Source organism: Leucopleurus acutus, assembly GCF_964270905.1.
Source record: "Leucopleurus acutus genome assembly, chromosome: 12".
Lineage (NCBI taxonomy): Eukaryota > Metazoa > Chordata > Mammalia > Artiodactyla > Delphinidae > Leucopleurus > Leucopleurus acutus.
Window position 1 is genome coordinate 63,813,532 of NC_139154.1, and position 20,725 is coordinate 63,834,256.

A 20,725-nucleotide genomic window follows, 5' to 3' on the forward strand; every position below is an offset into this window, starting at 1 on the left:
GTGATGGCAGACACTTGCTCCACGTCTTCCTTGGCCCTTCTCCAGCTCGGTTTTGGCTTCTGGGCACAGGGATCAATTTTGCACACAATGTCCCACGAAGAGGGAAGGAGGACATTTCCAACCCCCTCCAACGTGACATTTGGAGCTAGAGCATGCACCCCATGAGGTCCTACATCTGGCATGTGTTTGCAAACTGGCACTGGGTATGATGCCTGGCACATCAGAGACTCTTTTTTAAAATAAATTATTTATATTTGGCTGCATTGGTTCTTTGCTGCTGTGTGCGGGCTTTCTCTAGTTGCAGCGAGCGGGGGCTACTCTTCGTTGTGGCGCACAGGCTCCTCATTGTGGTGGCTTCTCTTGTTGTGGAGCATGGGCTCTAGGCGCGTGGGCTTCAGTAGTTGTGGCACGTGGGCTCAGTAGTGGTGGCTCGCGGGTTCTAGAGCACAGGCTCAGTGGTTGTGGTGCACAGGCTTAGCTGCTCCACGGCATGTGGGATCTTCCTGGACCAGGGCTCGAACCCGTGTCCCCTGCATTAGCAAGCGGATTCCCAACCACTGTGCCACCAGGGAAGTCCCACATCAGAGACTCTTGATTAATGTTGTGCAACTGAATTGTATTGACCTTCTGAACTAGACCAGCTCATTGGTTAACGTCTTTGGAGAGTAGTTAACGATAATCCCTGTGCCTTCACCTTCAGCTCCCTAGCCCACAAATTTAGGTTATTATCCACCCTTAGTCTGTTATCTATCTGCTCACCTCAGTTTACCTGTCACTGGTCTGCCCACTCATGTGCCTTTATGAGATGTTCCTGAATTTGCTTTCAACCTCTGAATCCTTCACTCGCTAGGAGAGTACAGTGTCACATGCAAACCTAGAGATTTCACCATGATCCTCCAGATCATTTATAAAAATGAGGTAAATAGTTTTGATCCTCCAGTCTGGGAAGGGGATAAGGTCAATGTTCTCTGTTTTCCAATAGCTCAACACCCGCCCCCCCACAATTGCTATTAAGGAACATTTGTGGATTTTTAAATCTCTTTGTCGGTTCCCAAACTCTTACAGAGAGTGCCAGCCTGAGAAAAGCCTGAAATAAAAGTGGGAACATATCCAGTAGCCTCCTGAGTCCAGACAAATTCATCTAGGGACAGGAGTAGCTGAAAAGTTTCTTCATTTAGGTGGCCGGGCTATGCTGAACTTACGTTTTTGCAATACCCTCTGTGGCGACAGCATGCGCTGGAGAACTAGGAGTTACAGCTTCTCAATTAAACCACTTCATTGCAATACTTTGAATGGAGTCATGCAAGTTTGCCGTACCTTTGTGAAATAGGCATGGTCAGAAAATAGAACACCTCAGAGAAATACAGAAAGAATAAAAGCAAATTACAGACGTAAAAGGGCCATAAGGTTCCAGGAAGGAAGATTATACTCGTTGAATTTGTAAAGGTAGTTTTTAGTTAGAATTAGATATGACTATTGATACATGTGTCAGAAACCCAAGAGATTAGTAGCTTAAATAAAATAGGGGTTTATTTCTCTTTTATATTAATGAAGTCTAAGGTAGGAGGTCTAGAGCCAGAATATCTACTCCAAAGTCATATTAGATTCAGGTTCCTTTTGTCTGACTGCTCCACCAACTTTAGCATGTTGCCTCTTGGTCTAAGGTGGCTGTGCTGCGGAGCGGCTGGGCCCGTGAGCCATGGCCGCTGAGCCTGCGGCCATCACATTTACATTCCTGTCAGCAAGAAGGAGGAAGGGAGAAGAAAGGGATCCTCTTCCTTGAAAAACACTTCCAGAAGTTTTCATACAACACTTCCAATAATATTCATTAGCCAAAACTTAGTTATGTGGTATATCTAGCTGTAAGGGAGGCCAGAAAATGTAGTCTTTATTCTGGGCAGCATGTGGCCAGCTACAGATTGTGGGTTCTATCATTAAGAAAGGTGTGAAGCTAAATAAAGGGAACCAATAGCCCACTGTGCTGAGGTGGGAAGGTGCAGTCCCTTACCAGAAAGAAAATGAAACTAATAACCTATCAGGCTTACACACAAAGTACTAAAGAGTGTGAAAAATAATTCTTTCCTTATTTTTTTACCCTTGGGTCACCTAGTCAGTCTATCTTGAGCTCACCTTAGACAGTCATCAGGAAGTGTATTTGTCAGGGTCCTCTAGAGAAACTGAACCAAGGGAGGCCTTATCACACATAAAAAGATTTAGTTCCCTCTGGTAATCACTACTCTGTTCTCTGTATCTACATGTTAGTTTTTATTTGTTTTGTCTTGTTCATTTATTTTATTTTTTTGCTTTTTTTTATATTCCACATATGAATAAAATCATGTGGTATTTGTCTTTCTCCATCTGACTTATTTCACTTACCATAATACCCTCAAAGTCCATCCATGTTGTTGCAAATGGCAAGATTTTATCTTTTTAATGGCTGAATAATATTCTATTGTATACATATACCACACCTTCTTCATTCATTCACCCATCGATGGGGACCTAGGCTGCTTCCGTATCTCGGTATTGTAAATAATGCTGCACTAAACACAGGGATGCGTATATCGTTTCAAATTAGTGTTTTGGGGTTTCTTTGAATAAATACTCAGAAGTGGGATCGCCGTATCATATGATAGTTCTTATTCTTTGAGGAACCTCCATGCTGTCTTCCATAGTGGCTGCACCAATTTACATTCCCACAAACAGTGCAGGAGGGTTCCCTTTTCTCCACCTCCTTGCCAACACTTGTTATTTCTTGCCTTTTTGATAAGTCATTCTAACAAGCATGAGATGATAATTTATTGTGGTTTTGATTTGCATCAGAAATAACGTTTAATCAGATACCTGGCCATCTTGTGGCCCAGTCAAGCTTCACATAAAATTAGCCATCAGAAGTCCACCCCTTGTTAACTTGGCATACACATCTCCTTAAACCATACTTAATGTGCAAATAAAGACAATAACCAGGTCATAATTCCAAACATGATACAACTACCCTGAGTACAATGAAAACACACTAACCCCCTCCCCAAAAGAGGAGGAAAAGTCCTTGAGCAATGTTTACTCTTCTCCTTGATATCCCGTAAACTTAAATACTATGGTGTAAAATGATAATATGTAAATACTATAATGTAAAGTCAATACATCTTACGCTACATGAGAAGGAAATAAGAGAGGGAAAAACCCAAAGATATTTGCTTAATATATATGCATATATACACACAAATATAATCATAACAAAATGAGGAAATAGTCTTGACAATTGCAGTCCTCATTTCTGTAACCAGTCACATAGTTGTAGCTCGTATTTATAATTGCCTTCTTCCATTACCCATTCTGTATTCCCTTTGCCTTCAGCAAGGACCTCAGCTGGTCATAGTTCTTTAACTGGTGGTGTGATTCCTGAAGGCTCTGGGCCATTAGTAGTCCTGCCTGGTCTGGGTTGTTGCAGTTTTCCGTTGACCTTAATTACGGGGCATGGTAATAGTAAGAGATGCCCTAAGGGATCTCCTGTATCCCAGACATGCTTTGCATTACCTCCATAGTGCAGTAGCAGTCCAGTTTCTCCTTGGTCGTCAGAACCAATCACCACAGCCAGCACAGTGACTCCCGTCTTTGCCTGCTGATTCAGGGGCATGGGAAAGTGGCTGTCTTAACTTCCAGTTCAACGGAATCACTGTTGTGTCTCCTGGTGGAAGCATTTCTCCTTCTGGAACTAAGAGCTCTAGGCCAGCAGAGCATAATGTGGGAACAGAAAGCAGAAACTTTCCTAGTGGGTCACTAGGGGGAATAGTGAGTTGTGCCATTCCCACGTCTACTCCTTGATTCCTGGACCTGTGAATCCTGGCTATGGGAGAAATAGCAGCATATATTGGATGCTGATTCAGAGCATATACAGCTTTCCTGGGAACCTTGCCCCAGTCATGCAAGGTATTGCCACCCAGCTGGTGCTGTAACTAAGCTTCAAAAGATCATTCCACCTTTCTATCAAGCCAGCTTCTTCGGGATGGTGTGGGACACGGTAAGGCCAGTGAATCTTATGAGCATGGATCTGTTGCTGCACTTCTTTTGCTGTGGAGTGAGCTCCTTGATCAGAAGCAATGCTGTGTGCAATACCGCAATGGTGACTAAGGCATTCTACAAGCCCATGGATGGTGTTTTTGGCAGGGAAGGTAAATCCGTATCCTGAGTAAGTGTCTATTCCAGTAGGAACACTGTTGGTGGGAATGTAAATTGGTGCAGCCAATATGGAAAAGAGTATGCAGGTTTCTCAAAAAACTAAAAATAGAACTACCATATGACCTAGCAATTTCACTCCTGGGTATATCTCTGAAAAAACCACAAATTCAAAAAGACACATGCACCACAGCGTTCATAGCAGCATTATTTACAATAGCCAAGATATGGAAGCAACCTAAGTGTCCATCAAAAGATGAATGGATAGGGGCTTCCCTGGTGGTGCAGTGGTTGAGAGTCTGCCTGCCGATGCAGGGGACATGGGTTCGTGCCCCGGTCTGGGAAGATCCCACATGCTGTGGAGCGGCTGGGCCCATAAGCCATGGCCGCTGAGCCTGCATGTCCGGAGCCTGTGCTCCACAATGGGAGAGACCACAACAGTGAGAGGCCCGCGTACCGCAAAAAAAAAAAAAAAAAAAAAAAAAAAAAAGATGAATGGATAAAGAAGATGTGGAATATATACAGTGGAATACTACTCAGCCATAAAAAGAATGAAATTTTGCCATTTTCAGCCACATGGATGGACTTGGAGGGCATTATGCTAAGTGAAATAAGTCAGACAGAGAAAGACAAATACTGTATGATATTTGTCCTCTATCCACAGGACAAATACTGTATCCACATTTATATGTGGAATCTAAAAGATACAATAAACTAGTGAATATAACAAAAATGAAGCAGACTCACAGATACAGAGAACAAACTAGTGGTTACCAGTGGGGAGAGGGAAGAGGGAAAGGGCAAAATAGGGGTAGGTGATTAAGAAGTACAAACTAGGGACTTCCCTGGTGGTCCAGTGGTTAAGACTTTGCCTTCCAATGCAAGGGGTGCGGGTTTGATCCCTGGTTGGGATCCCACATGCCTCGGGGCCAGAAAACCAAAACATAAAAGAGAAGCAATATTGTAACAAACTCAATGAAAGCTTTAAAAATGGTCCACATCAAAAAATCTTAAAAAAAAAAAAAGAAGTACAAACTATTAGGTATAAAATAAGCTACAAGGATCTATTGTACAGCATAGGGAATATAGCCAATATTTTATAATAACTATAAATGGAGTATAACCTTTAAAAATTGTGAATCACTGTATTGTACACCTGTAAGATATAATATTCTACAGCAACTATACTTCAATTTAAAAAAAGATTCTTTGTCCTTTGACAGTTTGATTATAATATGTCTCACTGTGGCTCTCTTAGACTTTATCCTACATGAAGTTTATTGAGCCTCTTGGATGTGTAAATTAATGTTTCTCATCAAATTTGAGAGGTTTTTAGCCATTATTTCTTGAAATATTCTTCCTGCCCTTTTCTCTCTCTCCTTCTGGAACTCCCAGTATGCATATATTGGTATGCTCGATGGTGACCCACACGTCTCATAGACTTTATTCATTTTTCTTCATTCTTTGCTCTGTTCCTCAGACTGGGTAACTTCACTGGCTAATTCTTTCTTCTGTCAGCTCAAAACTGTTGTTGCGTCCCTCTGGTGAATTTTTCACTTCAGTTATTGTGATTTTAAACTCCAGAATTTCTATTTAGTTCCTTTTTATTGTTCTGATTTCTTTATTGATATTCCCTATTTGGTGAGACATTGTTCTCATGCTTTCCATTGGTTCTTTAGACATGGTTTCCTTTAGCTCTGTGAGCATATTTAAAATAGATGATTTTAAAGTCTTAGTTTAGTAAGTCAATGTCTAGGTTTCTTTAGGGACAACAACAAAGTAGGAGGAGATTGGCCTTGCATCCATCTTAGATTGCCTACCTAGATGTTAATGTGTGAGAGAAATAATCTTCTATTATGCTTAAGCCACTCTTATTTGGGTTTTTTTCCATCACTTCCAGCTGAACCTTACCCTAATTAATACACTATGCAACCGATGAGGAAATGAGGCCCAGAGACATGAACTGACTTGTGGTCTGTAATGTAGGAGTGGTATCTCCACGTGTATTCCTCACCACAGAAAAACCAAGATAAGCAAGACGAAAAACAAAAAGCAGTACTCAAGTCATAATAATTAAAAAATAATATATAGATATATAGATGCATGAAAAAGGAAAATTTACAGAATACAGATTTCTCTGTTTTAAAATCACTGAGGATTGACTAACCATACAGAATCAGGAAATCCTTTTCCTGGGATTTCCTCCATTTCCCAGTTTCCCTTGCAGTTGGGTTGGTCAAATGACTAAGTTACCGCCAATGGAATACAAGTGGAAGTGATGTGTACCACTCCAAACCTGTCCCCCACCCCACACCTCCCATGCCTGTCTTCCATGCTTCTTACCCACCTGGCAACCAAATGCAAAGGACTCTAAGGGTGGAGCCACCTGATAAGGAAGCCTTGGTCCCTGAATCACCCCACGGGAAGCCACCTGTTGTCCAGAAACATCCCACTGGACTGTTATGTGGATGAGAAACGAGCTCTTGTTTGGGGATTTATTTGTTTGCAGCCATACCTAATACAGTCTCTTTTCCTGCTCTTTGCCTCAGCTCCACCTGCTTGGAAGTTGGCCTGTGTTGGGTAGACTCTGAGCCTGAGGAAGACTTCTGTTGCCACAGCTACTAGATATGGTGACATTTTCATTCTTTCCTGGACTCAAGTTTGGTGCCCAACACAGCCCAGCTGCCGTGGGGTGACGTGGCACTACCTGTTTGTGCCTCCCTGCCCCCTCTTGGTTCCTGGTCTCTAGGGAGGGAGGCACTGCCTAACCCCTGAGATTGTGTCTTGGCTCCAGCCACTGTGGACATTCATCCTTGCTCTGAAGTCATGTCTATTTAATATTCCTACTTAACATTTATCTGCCTTTAGGGTGATTGCTTAACTTGCTTAACTTAGTTCTTTATAGAATAATAAGTAAATGATAAAGGAACTCGACTTCATCTGCAACTCTGAACAGACACCAGCATCTAGTCTTTCCACGTAAACAGAACTCTTGACTCTCTTCCCATTTTCTCCAGCTAAAAACACCTACAGCCCTTTGGGGACCACCCACAAAATTCAGTACTCACCTGCTGAGGAAATCTCTGGCTCACAACTCATTCGCTGGGAGCCGTAACTGACAGGTCTTGAGCCCAGTGAGAGAGCACACTTCTAGTTCTCTTCTCTGCCCACTTCCCCTTGGGGAAGGTATGGAAGCGGCCTGTTAGAAGAGACCCGTTTCTCTCAGTGATTAGGCATTCTTTCTAGTGATTTCAGGGATGGGTTATTCTGATTTTGAGGTACGTTTACTTTAAGTCTCTATAGCGGCATCCAGAGCTCCACGATGGCTGCCATCTCTCTGCATCACTCCCCCAAACCCAGGGGAACAATCTCTACTCTTTGGGCTGGTTTGGTATCTGCTATTTTCCCCAAACTCAAGAATTCACCTCGGGCTTCCCTGGTGGCGCAGTGGTTGAGAGTCCGCCTGCCGATGCAGGGGACACGGGTTTGTGCCCCGGTCCGGGAGGATCCCACATGCCGTGGAGCGGCTGCGCCCGTGAGCCATGGCCGCTGAGCCTGCACGTCCGGAGCCTGTGCTCCGCAAGGGGAGAAGCCACAACACTGAGAGGCCCGCGTACCGAAAAAAAAAAGAATTCACCTCAAGGGACTTCCCTGGTGGCTCAGTGGTTAAGAATCCGCCTGCCAGTGCAGGGGACACGGGTTTGATCCCTGGTCTGGCAAGATCCCACATGTCGCGGAGCAGCTAAGCCCGTGCGCCACAACTACTGAGCCCGCGTGCCACAACTACCGAAGCCCAAGCGCCTGGAGCGCGTGCTCCGCAACAAGAGAAGCCACCGCAATTAGGAGCCCTCGCACCGCAACGAAGAGTACCCCCGCTCGTGGCAACTAGAGAAAGCCCGCGCGCAGCGACGAAGACCCAACGCAGCCATAAATTAAACAAACAAATAAATTAAATTAATAAACTAATAAATTAATTTTAAAAGTCACGTCAACAACAGAGTGCAGAGGAAAGAGCCTCCGCTAACTTGGGCCTCAGGAAAGTCACATAGATCACTTTCCTTAGGCTCCCATCCTCACCTGTCAACTGGGGAGAAGAATTCCTTTCCTGCCTACCCTATACAATGGTGAATATTAAATGACAGGAAGTTTTTGAAACCACTGACACCCTGCCGAGTACCATATAAACACTAGGATTACCTATATTGTTTTGTTTTTAGAAACTACTCAGCTTCACCCTTTCTGTTTCTAATCCCCTCCATCTCCCTTCCCCCACCCCATCAGGGTCTGGCTCTTCCCTAAGGAGGAGAAGGGAGGAGTGATTCACACCTCCTGGTTGGCCTCCTTAATTAAGCCTAGCTTCACTCTCCGACCACTCCCTCTCTTCCTTCTCCTTGGACCAGGTGACCTCCCTCAATAGTTCAGGTGTCTCAGGGCAGCTTTCCAGGGTCGCCAATGGCTCTGCCTCGGGACAATAGGGTATTTCATACTCCCTGTCTTGAAACTGACAGAATCACCTAGCTCAGGTGGAATCTGAGCGCTTGTTCCAACTACAGCTCCGCGGGTGGAGAAGGGAATGGGGGCTTCCGGTGGGGCCGAAGTGTGTGTGTTGGGGGTGGGAGGAGGGAGTGGGGCGGGGATGGGCCCCGTGTGTTCTGGTCTTTGCAGAACAGTGTCTGGGCTGCCCCTCCTTTCTGACCTCCTCGCACCGCAGCAGTAAACCTGTGTTAATTGAACGATGCTTTATTTACTGTCCACCAGACAGAGAGCCCTGTCCGCAGCACAGGATTGATGGGGCTGGGCGGGGGGGCGGACCGAGAGGAGGGCGTCCCACCCAGGGCTCAGGTCTCAGCCCTCAGGATCCCCGAATCAGTCTCATCTTCCCGAGCAGAATGGAGGAGACGGGGTCGGAGTCTCAGGAGGGCGAAGACGGAGGCGGCAGCAGGGTCCCAAGGGTCCCAAGGTTCTATCTTTACTATTGAGTAACCCGCGCTAGGCGAAATCCGCTTCTTGGTACCCGACGGTGCGTCAAGACTAAACCGTAGAGCGCAAATGAGGGAACGGGGTAATTACGCTGATGGTTGCGGAGATAAACGCTCTCCCCCGACTTCAGCGGGTCACTGAGGCTTTGAGCTCCGCTGCCGCAGCTCGCTCCGGAGCCAGTGCTGGTTCCTAGTTTCGCATCGCCCTCGTGCTGCCTCCGATCCCCGCGGGAGTCATCTGCGCCCGCCCCTGCCACCCGGGGCCCCGGGACTAGGCGCCGCTCCACTCCCGGGCACCGCGCTCGTCTGCAGCCGGTACCCTGGGAAAACGTGCGCTGAAGACTCACAGGGACCAGGTTCAAATGCAGGTCCCGCCGCTGTAAACGTGTCTGACTCTGGGCAAGTTCCCGAACGTGACTTCTCAGTTTCATGTACCAGTAATAATAGCTTCTTTGTGTGGCCGCTGTGAGAATTAAACAGATACCAGGTGTGTAAAGTGCCTGGTGCGGAGTAAGCGTTCACGAAATGGCAAGTATGACCTGTTACTCTGGGGACCACGAAGTCACCATCGAGCTGCGTCTCCACGGCCCAGGGCAAGCTACCCGGATGATTCTGCCAGCAATGAGCTTTTGAACTAGTGAGAGGTCCTGGCTGGGCAGCCAACACAAACCCTTGGAAAAGCCCTGAAGGAAGGGAGTCGAGGGCCTGCAGCTCTGCAAGCCCCACCCCCGCGGCTTCTCTTGCCTTCCTGTCTGACCCGTCATTCCCTTTATAGGACCTCAGGCGGCTGGTCTGACTCCCGGGCCGGGGCAACCGAGGCTACACTCCGCCCGGAGACTGCAGAGTCCCAGGCATGGGCCAGTCGGGCCTGAGTGCCCTGAGACGGGATGGCTACAGAGTTGCGGACAGCTTCATCTCCCGCGGCGCGACCCAAGCCGCTAGTTCAAGGGCCAGAGGAATGAGGCTGCCCAGTCCCTTGGTCCCCTTGCTCCCCTGTGCTCAGGCCCCAGAGCTTCGCGTCATCTCGAGCAGCGCGCGGGTCTCTTGTCCCAAAAAGCCGGTCGCGCCGGGCCTGGCATCGAGTGCGCGGCTGGGTCTGCGAAGGCCTCGGCCGCCCGGAGCCGCAGAATTTCTCCTTGCAGCGCGCCAGGGTCCGAGCGGGTGCGCGCTACTCAGAGAGCGAGGAAGCACTTGGTACTCCGGGTGGGCCGGGCCACTGGTGGTTCTGGATTTATCCCTGGCAACGGCCACGGCTGCTACCGTCCTAAGCAAGGCGTCCTCCTACGTGTCCGCCCTCGTGCCAGCCTATCGGGTTTGTGGGTCCTCCAAGAAAGGGAGCCTTTGGGGCAACTAGGGGCTCCTGTGGGCCTTGCAAGGTGCGCTTTCTTCAGGCGCATCCTCACGGTCTTTCTTAGACTCTCACCTGGTGGGGGAGCAGCCCTGCTGCTGAGATCGAGGGGGAAACAGAGTGGAAAACTCACCCCACTGGAGGGCACCCAATCTGATCCTCTCCTCTCCGATTCCACCCCACAACCCAGGAGAAACATTTCCCGAGTTACAGCTGTACAGGAACCCACAGAGTTTCGAGAAGAGACTCCTGCGAGGCGACTCTCGAGGCCTTGACCCTGACACAGGGACTCGAGACCTTTCCAGGCTCCACTGCGCGGCCCCCAGCAGCAGCGACCCAGAGACCCTCTTTTCCTCCCTGCTCACCCTGCCCGCGTCCAGCAGCGGCTCCAGGAATCGAATCAGGAAAAATCCGGGCAGGGTTGGGTTCCCGCAGCGCGAGAGGAGAGGCTGGTTCTCTTCCAGCCCCAGGCGCCTCCTTTACAAGCCGCATTCCGGGCTCCTCCGAGCGCCCTGGTCAGCTCACTGGCTCACCCACACACCTCTGGACTCAAAAAGAACCACGGTCTCAATGCACACGTCGGCCCCACCTATTCACACCAGCGCGGCTTTTCACCCTATTGCACGCACACACTCTCTTATGCCTTCTCACATCTCCCAGCACATCCTCACACACTGGGTGGTCGCTTCCCTCTCCAGCATCCCTAGGCAGCTTCTAGTGCCCAGGGTACCCAAGCCGTAGTGTTGGAATAGGGAACACGAGAAAATGAAGGGGCCCAGTCAAGAGCCCTAGCCCTCCTCTGTCCTTCTCCACCCGCCCCTCAATACAAAAACATTCACAAGTTTCCTGTCCGGAGGCCCGGCAGCATCCCAGCAAGAGGTGGGCACTGGTGGAATCCAGGAGGCCAAATTCCCTGTGTCCTGACTCTGGTGTCCCCACTCGGCTGGTCCCTGCTTTTCTCAGGGGCCAAAATTGTGTTAAACAGGGACTGGGTTAAACTGAAGACCAAGTAGACCGGTGTTCTCCCCAGATCTCCCTGGCTCTGTTGAACCTTTTCTTGTGTGGCAGGCCATCACCACCTGCTCCTTAGGCCACTCCCTGGAGATGCTCTTCGCAGAAGGGACACCAGGTCCAGGCCTGCCCTGAAGCCTGGAGAAGGGTGCTGAGTGCGGGGTGAGGAAGGAGACTGTGCGGGGAGCACAGCCAGCCCTCACGCTCCCGTCTGCCTTCAGTAGCCCTTGACTTTTACAGCCCCGAAGCAGATAAGCCGGCCAGCTGCCCTCAAGGGCTGGGTTCTACCTCCTTCATTAGGGTTTTACCTTGGAGGGTACATGCGTATGGGACCTGGCTGGGAATAAATGAAAGGTGAACATGGTCAGGGAAGCCGAGAGGGAGGCTCCCGCTTCTAGCTGCTGCATCCCTTCAGGTGGCCTGAGTAGAACTCTCGGCTTCAGTGGCTACTGGCAGAGGGGAAGGATGACAAGTCATCGGGAACACTGTTCGGTGAACACCGGCGGGGAATAGCTGCATTCACCTGGCAACATCGGTGCAAAAGTTACGTCCAGTTGGCGCGGTCCGTCTAGTGGAGTGTGGAATGGAGGACTGGCTTGTATAGATTTATACAGTGGGTGAGTAGCTGCTCGGTTTATTTTCAGAACGTCTGCATAGTTTCCCCTTTTAAATAAATATTTTCGGAGTTAGCTTTCCAAGGGGGAGGGAAAGAGGGAAGTTGCAACAAGTAGCGCCACCAAGCCAGAATAAAGCTCCAGGACAGGCAGCCCGCCCCCTACTGGCAAGTGAGAACTCCCAGCAAACTCCATTGATTCCACCTGGACCGCTGGATCGAGGGTGGGGTCCCTGACGGTCTGCAGCCTCGGGCTAGGACCGTCTCTTTCTCTGGGCCACAGCTGCCTAGAGCCAAGGCCTTCCCGGCCAGCCGGGCTTCAAGGCTGTGTTCTGGCCCCAGCAGGTCCCTGGGCTGGGATGGGCTGCTCGCTGGGGCACCGGTGGGAGGGTGGGTTTGAAGGCTTCTGGGGAGAAGCAGAGGTTTGTGTTTGTGTGAGTACAAGGAGGAGGGAGGGGCTCATTTGCGTAGGTATCTCCCTTTCATCTGTGCAGGGGAGTGTTTCACCTGAGTGCCTGCGTTTGTGTGTCTGTAAAAATGGGTTGAGTGTCTATGTGTGTTTGTTTGTGTGTGTGTGAACATATGTGTGACGGAGTATGATATTTCCTCGTGTGGCCACAAGTGTGAGTGTTTTTGCGCTACCCACAGTGCCCGGCACAGTGAATCGAATGATAAATGTGTACGTGTCCTTGTGAAAGTTGGTACAGAGCCTGTTTGCCTGTGATTGTGAGTGCAGAAAATAGGAGGCAGGTAGGGGAGATGTGGGCTCCAGGGACTACTGTGTTTCCTCCCTTCGAGAAGTAAGGACGGGTCTGTCGGCTCAGCTCGGCTGACTCGAGGCAGCTCCCTTGAGCCTCTCTGGACCCTCAGACAGTAGCAGGCTCTACACCCCGCCAGTCAGGGAGGGTGGGGCCACTCGGGCCCAGGATGACCTGAGTTGTCCCCTGAGAGCACAGCCTCCAGGAGAGGCGACAGGAGCTGCCAGGACTGCACTTCCTCTTGGGGGTGCAGGGGCCGTGGGGCGCCTGATGCCGTCTTATGCTGCTAGGGATTCCCTTGACCCCCACGACTGCACAGAGCTTACGCTGAGGCAAAGCCTCCCTCTCCGAGTTAGCCCGCCCAGCTGCCCGCGTCCCCGAGGGTCTCGACTGGGAAGGAATCCTTGATATTTAGAAAGTCCGCGCAGAAGTGCTCTCCGCGAGCGCTGATTTCACCAGCGGAAAGCGCCGGAGAAGTCCTGGAGCTCCAGGATCACGGGGTCAGAAGAGCGCCTCCTCCCCTCCATCCCTTCCCACCCAGGGCCGGTCGGAAGCGTCCGGGTCGCGGAGGAGTAATGTGTATGGTACCAACAGCCACCGAGACCTGAGACGGAAAAGCCTCAACTTTCTCCTCCAGGAGTCCCGCCGGCTTCGGACCTGCCTGGACCGTTGTCGCTTAATGGGGAGGGGGGCTGGCTCCCCGAGAGGGGAGGGGGCGCCGCAGGTTAATTTACAGCCGCAGAGGCACCTACGGCGCACCACGCACGGAGGTGCCTCCTCTGCCTGACTATCCAAGCCCCGGCGTCCGCTTGTTCCCGTTTAGAACACGCGCCCGGCGCGCCCGGCTCCCCGAGTCTCCCGGACTTCGCTTCTCCCCAAGCCCCTTCATCTCCACGCCAAACCAACGGATTTCTGAGCGTGGAGACCTTCGTTCCACGGCTACACGCACGACCCGGGCTTCGCGGCTGGACCAGCGGCTGCCCTTTCGGCCAGCGAATCTGCCCAGTGCGTCGTGCCTGGTTCCGGGGATGGCGACCACCGCTAAGGCGTCCGCCCTTCAGGAAACCTCCACGGCCCGACTTGTTTCCCAGCCTTGGCATGTCCAAACACACGTAACCACGTTACGCACACAGCCTCTCATTTCCTACCCCCATTCCCAGGTGAAGAAAGAGGCAGGTGAGGGCACTGCTCGGCTGGTGGGGGGAGAGGAGTCCCCAAGAGGGACAGGCCCCTTCCCCGCTCCTGCAGGGAGCTTCCCGGACAAGAAAAGGGGCCGAGTGCTTTGGGGCAGAGGGTTTCAGAGTATTCAGCCCCTTCACCTTGCGACTCATAAACGTTGTGTGTGGGGGAAGGCGCCTCCCGGTTTCTGGGACTCATGGGGCTTCGCTGCCCAGAACGGTCCACCCGGGGTGTCGAGTCCCTGTAGGGAAATGAGACACAGCTGCACTCCCGGCTCGCGGGCCTCGTGGTATATATCCATATATATATATATTTATGATTTCTAATTTTATTATAAAATAAAAGCAGAAATATTTCCCGAAGAACATTCACATGAGGACATAACAGGGAGATGGCAAGTCTGCGGCTCGGAGGCACGCTCTGCCGGGAGCACGGCGGCCACAGTCCCAGGAGGAAGAGGAGAGCGAGTGGCGGGGCCTCACCAAAGCAGAGGGGCAAGCGGCAAGGGGGCGTTCAGGGGCTTCCCTGCCGCCGCCCTTGCTCTTTCACTTAAGTTACTAGGCAGCGCTGACACCTGCAGCCCCCAGCTGACCCCGGGGGGAGGGCCTCTGGAGAAAGCCCGGGTTCAAAGGCCCTGTCTTTTCTTTGCTCTTCCCCCTCCCACTCCCACCCCCGCAAAGTGAGGAATGGGGGGAGGGCAAATAGACCGCCAGGCACGAGGAGAAAGACCGACGCGTACAGCCCGCGAGGTGCAGGAGGCTGGCGGAGAGGAGAAACCGAAAAACAGAGACAGAGTAATAGAAACCTAGCGAGAGATGGCAAGCCGGAAGTACAGCGGGAAACAGAGACAGTGCAGAGGGGGAAAGCAAGAAGAAGAAAGGGAAAGGAGAAGAGAGAAGAGAAGGGGAATGAGAGGAAGAAAGAGCAAGGAAGGCAAGGGAAGAGAGCGGAAGAGGAGGCACGGAGAGAGAGTAGGAGAATGGTGTATAATTTATTCCCTTCCCTGGTTCAAGACCCGGTCCCAGGCCTCCAAAGGATCTCCAAAGAAGCAACTTGTTGAAAATAAATCCCGAACAAAGACTAAACCAGAGAGCCATCCGCCCTGCCCGGGCCGGCAGTTCTGCCCGCTCAGCGCGCGGGTCTTTCAGTACCTGGTGGGGCCGCCGGCGCGGGGCGCCCTCCGGACACGGTCCTTCTCAGGTCCCGAGCGACCAGCCCAGAAGGCAAGCGCGTCGAGGCAGGCGGGGCTCTAGGAGCCCAGGTCCACGAGGTTGGCCGACATGGGGTTGAGGATGGAGTCCTGCAGGCCGTGGTGATGCTGCAGTGGGTCCGAGCCGCCTCCCCCCGGCACGGGCACGGGCACGGCGCTGGGGCCCGGAGGGTGGCCCAGGCTGTGCAGGGACGGCAGCCCGGGTGGCGGCGGCGGGCTGAGCAGCAGCGCGGGGCTGGACGACGAGTGGTCTGGCGTCCCCGACGGCGTCTTCTCGTCCTCCGAGCTGCCTAGCACAGACTTGCCACTGCCGTTCAGCGACGCAGCCAGCGGATTGTGGCTGTTGGAGTTGGAGTTCTCGCTGTTCTCCCTGCAAGTGCAGGAGCAAAGCAGCCGGGTCAGCGGGGAAACCGAGGCTGCTCGGCGCCGCGTCGCCCTGAGCCAGAGCCGCCGCGCGCTGCCTGCGGGTGTTTTCGGTTTCTAACACGTTTTCGCGGCCAAGCCTGGGCTCTGGCTCTTTCAGTCCCTCCAGACCCGATTTCTCTCTTATACCTTCTCCCTGTATCGTTTCTATCTCCCCACCTCTCCTGCTCTCAATCTCACGAATATCTTTCTGCTCTCCGTGTGTTCTGCCCTCCCTGCCTACCCCCACTGAGTGGCTAACTTTTCTTTTCCAGAGCAGAGGGGCAGGGGAGCAGGGTTCATTGGAGTTGTAGGGAACAGGGACAGGGAGGAGGAGAAGGTGCCTGGGTTTTCAGATCACTCTTGGCTACTCAAGCCAGGGTTTGTTGCGGAGAAGTGGGTCCAGGAGAGTCAGGGCCCCTAGATTCTAGGCTGAGGGTCCACTTGAGGTTGGGGATATCACAGGTCCTCATCTCCCTTTGCTTTTCTCTGCTTGAGGGAAAACCCTGTCTGAGGGACAGGTTCCTGGAGCTAAGGGTCTTTTCCCTCTAGTTCCAAACTGGCAGGCCTTGTTAGGGTTTTCCTTGCTTGGCCTAGGAACGAGGCCCTAAGGATGCAGGACTCCCTTTCCCTGGTGGCACAGCAGAAACTTCAGCTGGGGGCCTGAAGCTGGGGTGTGGGGGGCAACTTCTGGGAGAAGAGAGAAGGAAGAGTGAAGGGGATTGCTAATCCTGGCCTAGACTTTTTCACCATACCAGAAACTGAGGGACTCTTCAGCCCTCACCTGGGGCCTGACCTGAGAACTTAGCTCTTCAGGACTCTGGATGCATTGTATTCTGGGGGGAGGGGGACCTCAGCAGGGAGAACCCACCTCCTGCCCTGTCTCTGACCAGGACAGCCCCTGCCCAGATTTGGAGGTTTGAATTCTTGGGTAGATTCTCTCTTTACTGGCTCCCCAGGGCCTTTTCTTTCTGTTTTCCTGGAAGGGAACTTCCCACAGGGCTGGCAGCTGAATCCTTACAACTGTGGATGCTCCAACCTCATGGTCTTAGAGACCAAGGTCAGCTTGAACCCCCCCCCCCCCCCACTGATTCCACTGTTCAGCACCCGTACTCTGACCCTGGCCATTCACTCCAGGCTGCACACACCCCGTACCACAGACCCCGGGTGTCTCGTTCTGCTCTTACACTCAGGCTGATTCTGTTCCCACAGTCAGCTTCTCCCCCTCCAGATTTGGGGTTCTGAGGGGCCAAAGCCACAACGGCCTCATGGTCAACTGCAAGGCTAGTTCAGCAAGTCCTGGTTTCCCTGAGGACAAGCAACTCCCAGCCTTTCTGCTGCTCTCAGCTCACCCCAGACATACCGACCTACCTGCCAAAGAGGGTAGAGCCTGAGCAGAGAGGAGCTAAGGGCTTGGCAGGCCAGGGAAGGGCTGCTGGGTCCAACGAGGCAGAAAAAGGGACATGTGTTTCTCTTCTCTCCTAGAGCTGACACTTCCTCCCCAAGCCTTTCACCTCTTGGTCCTTTCAATGCGCGCCAAGACTTTCCCTATCAACTCTCCTATCCAGACAAGGAAAATTCTTCCAGGCCGCTCCACATCCACGTCGTACCAGGAAAGTTCCAATCCCAGTACTGACCCCAAATCACACGGTCTGTAGCTGAGTGAGGCAGACGGGAAGCCCTGGGAAGTGCTGGTGAATTCTCACCGGCAGTCTAAACCCCGCACCCCGCACCGCCCCCCCCATAGTCCTCGCCAAAACCCTGTGTCCTCCGACCTTCGGAGGACTAACAGGCCTTGCCCGCTGTGCGCCCCGTGCCTGGAATCCAGGCCTACCGTCTTGCCTTTGTCCCGAAGGTCGCTGCTTCTCCACTTTTGCTCACAAGCGACCAGGGAGTTAGTTGACAACTTCCCGATTGCTCTGCCCGCTTTAGACAAATTTCGGATCACTTGGTCGCCGGCAAGCGCCGTCCGGGTCAGACCAGGCTGCAGCAGGGCCCTTGCTAGGACGAGCGGGCCCAGTTCAAGCCTCTTCAGTGGCTGAGTGGACGCCCTGGGACCCCCTCCCTCGAGCCCGGGGTAGCTGGCGCCAAAGTTCTACTTACTCGTACCTTTCCTTGGCCTCGGCCGCCCGGTCGCGCTGCCGCCGGTTCTTGAACCAGTTGCTGACCTGCGTGGTGGTGAGGCCCGTGGCTTCCGCCAGCTCGCGCTTCTCGCGGGGTGAGGGGTAGGGGTTGTGAGCGTACCACTCGCGCAGCACGCTTCGACTCTTTTCCTTGAAGCAGTAGCTGGTCTCCTCGCCGTCCCAGATGGAGCGGGGCAGGGGAAACTTGCGGCGCACTCGGTACTTGCCCACAGCGCCCAGAGGCCGGCCGCGCAGCTTCTCCGCCTCGATATAGTGCGCCTTGAGCCACAGCTGCTGCAGCTTGGCGTGGTTGTGCGGCGAGAACTGATGGCTCTCCAGGATCTTGTAGAGCTCGCGGAAGTTGCCGCGGTGGAAGGCCACCACCGCCTTGGCCTTGAGCACGCTTTCATTCTTGTGGAGGTGCTCGCAGGCGGGCAGAGACCACAGGAAGCGGCCCAGTCGCTCGATGTTGCCGCCCTGTTGCAGCACCTCGCACACGCACGCCACTTGCTCCTGCGTGAAGCCGAAGGTGGGTAGCATAGACATGGTGCCGGTTGCGCCCGCCCGCGCGCGCCCTCAGCGCGCCGCGCGGTCCGGCATGGGCGCCTCCCCGCCGGACCGTCCGGGCCAAGAGGCGGGCGGGGGGGGGGGGGCCCGGCCTGGCGCTGGCTCCCGGAGAACTCCGAGTCACTGCAGGACGTCCCCGAGCCGGCCGCGGGTCCCGCGCCCCTCCGCGCCCCCGCCGCCCGCGCACTTCTCCTGAGTCCTCGTCCAAGCCCGGGGGCCGCCCGGGGCGCCGCTCCGCATGCTCCGCGCCCTCCCGCCCGCCAGCCGCTCCCTCGTTCGCTTCTCGCTAGCTCTCCCTCCCGTCTAGCTCGCTCGCTGCTTTTTTAATAATATTATTCTAAGCGGGCATGAGGCGCGGCGGCCCGCGCCCTGATTGGTCTGGTTATCTGACCCGGGGCCTGCCCGCGCCAGACAATAGTCGGAGTCAAATTATTCGCCATGGAGACGCTGTCAGTCACTGGTAACCCGAGCCCGGCGGGCCTGGCGGCTCCCCCCCGGCCTGCTCCGCTGACAGATCGCCGGGCTCCGTGCAAAGCGTAGGGCAGCCCGAGACGGGAGCCGGAGGCGCTCCAAGAGCCTGGGAGGCGGAGAGGGCCGGGCAGAGGCCAGCGGCGGCGGTGATTGACGGGGCGGACGCCCAAAGAGCAAGGGAGGAGCTGGACCCGGGAGGCGGGGGGGGGCGGAGTGGAGACGCGCATAGAAGAAAAGGGGAGGACCGAGGTGGGGAGGGAAGAGAGGAGAAGAGAAGGCGGAGGACGTTAAGGGGGTGCCGGGAAGAAGGGGAGGGAGTGGAGTGGAGGGAGCCACGAGGGGGAAGAAACTTTGCCCAGCTTTTCGCAAGGCCGCGCCGGCTGTCCCCCGGGTCGTCACGCCGCTCCCGGGGCTGCTGTTTGCCGGGTGGATTCTGCCCAGGAGCTGACCAGTGGGGTGGGAGAGTTTGGACGCGCTAGGGCGCCCCTTAAAGATGTGGCTTTTCCTGCTGACAGTGCCCCACCCCCATCCTAGGAGTTCGGGACCCGCGAGGTCCGCGAGGGAGAGGGGGAGGGAGCAAGAGAGAACTGAGGAAAAGTTGGCAGTGGCTACGGGCGGACGCTTGAGAATCTACTTCTTGGAGGATCCCGCCTTTCCTCCTTCTCTTCACCGGGCCGGCTGCCCCGCGGCCGGTACCGCCCGGCTGAGCTCTCTTGGCTCTTCGCTGGGCGGGGACTCAGACTTAACCCCACGGGTCCCACGGCCCGAGAAGCTCCCGGCACTTCCGTGTGGCCTCCACGGAAGTTGACTCCGGTGGGCAGCGCCGGTGGTCTGCCCATAGGGATGCGAGGGCAGGGAATCTAGGATGGTCTTGGCCCGTCTCCTGTGGGTGGTCGGGGAGGCAAGATCCACCACCTTCTGGCCTCTCAGCTTGGACTCGGCTCTGGCCAATTCCAACATGAGAACCGGGTCGCCGAGCTCCGGAATGAGGGGCTTAAAAAGGGGATCCTATTTTTTGCTTCTTTGTCACGGCGCGTGTGTAAACACGTGGCGCTGGTTCTCTGGGAGAAGGGCAGGCGAGTAGGTGGGAGGGCTGGAGTGGAAGAGGGGGTGTTGCGGCTGTTTCTACGGTTTTGAAAAGCCCCGGGGTTAGCTCCTTCCCCGACTGGTCTTTCCCACCTCCGTTTCCCGTCTTGGCTCTGAGCTGTTGCAGGCTGGAGCCTCGCTGGCTCCCAGTGCCAGGACTCAAGCCAAAACAGAGCCCCGGCTCTGCCTTCAGCTTAGGACTGTGTAATCTGTGTCTAGGCCACATTTCTTGGTTCCTACCCCTTTAAATTTACTCAGAAGTTTGTGCTAGGAGCACTGGAATGCGGGTCCAGAGCCCTGGGTTCAAGCTGTGACTTTGCTTGGTGTTTTTGATCAAGTCTCCTACTTGTTCCTCTAACCCTTAGTAACATTTCCCAAAGTTTCCCCCCTGCTCTAGCATTCTAGACGTCCTGTGGGGGACTTGCAGTCATGAAAGAGTGGAACCCTGTGATACTCCCGAAGACTTTTGCCTCTGGGGGCCTGTCCAGATGTATGGAGACCACAGGGTTATCAAAGTATGTTCCAAGCCAGTGGCAGGGACAGCTCCCTGCAGAATCTCAGGTGGCATGCTCAGAGCCTGCATCAGTCTGCTGAGAGGAGCTCTGCTGTGTCCAGGCCACTTTATCCAGAGTCCCATGTGCTGCCACACAGGGTTTGCCCCAGAGCCAGGCTTAGAGGACTCTGGAAGACATGAGGAAGTACTTACCCTTGGCTGCAGTGAGGTTCAGAGCCCACCTTACTCGTCCCAAGAAAGGGCAACCTACTCTTTCCAAGACCTCTTCCTCAGCCACGTGGTTAATGA

At 53.5% G+C, this 20,725-nt stretch overlaps 1 protein-coding gene across 2 annotated transcripts; it reads right to left on the minus strand.

Moving 5' to 3' along the window:
* Window positions 1–15,313: 15,313 nt before the first annotated feature.
* Window positions 15,314–18,345, minus strand: SIX2 (SIX homeobox 2; the record flags this gene model as incomplete). 2 transcript variants are annotated; one of them, XM_082851281.1, is made up of 2 exons in its annotated part: window positions 15,314–15,644; window positions 17,786–18,345. In XM_082851281.1, 2 exons carry the CDS (start codon window positions 18,343–18,345, stop codon window positions 15,314–15,316), a joined length of 891 nt encoding a protein of 296 aa, XP_082707407.1. The 2 variants fall into 2 exon arrangements, with proteins under 2 accessions (XP_082707407.1, XP_082707406.1); XM_082851280.1 differs by having other exon boundaries at window positions 17,780–18,345.
* Window positions 18,346–20,725: the final 2,380 nt, after the last annotated feature.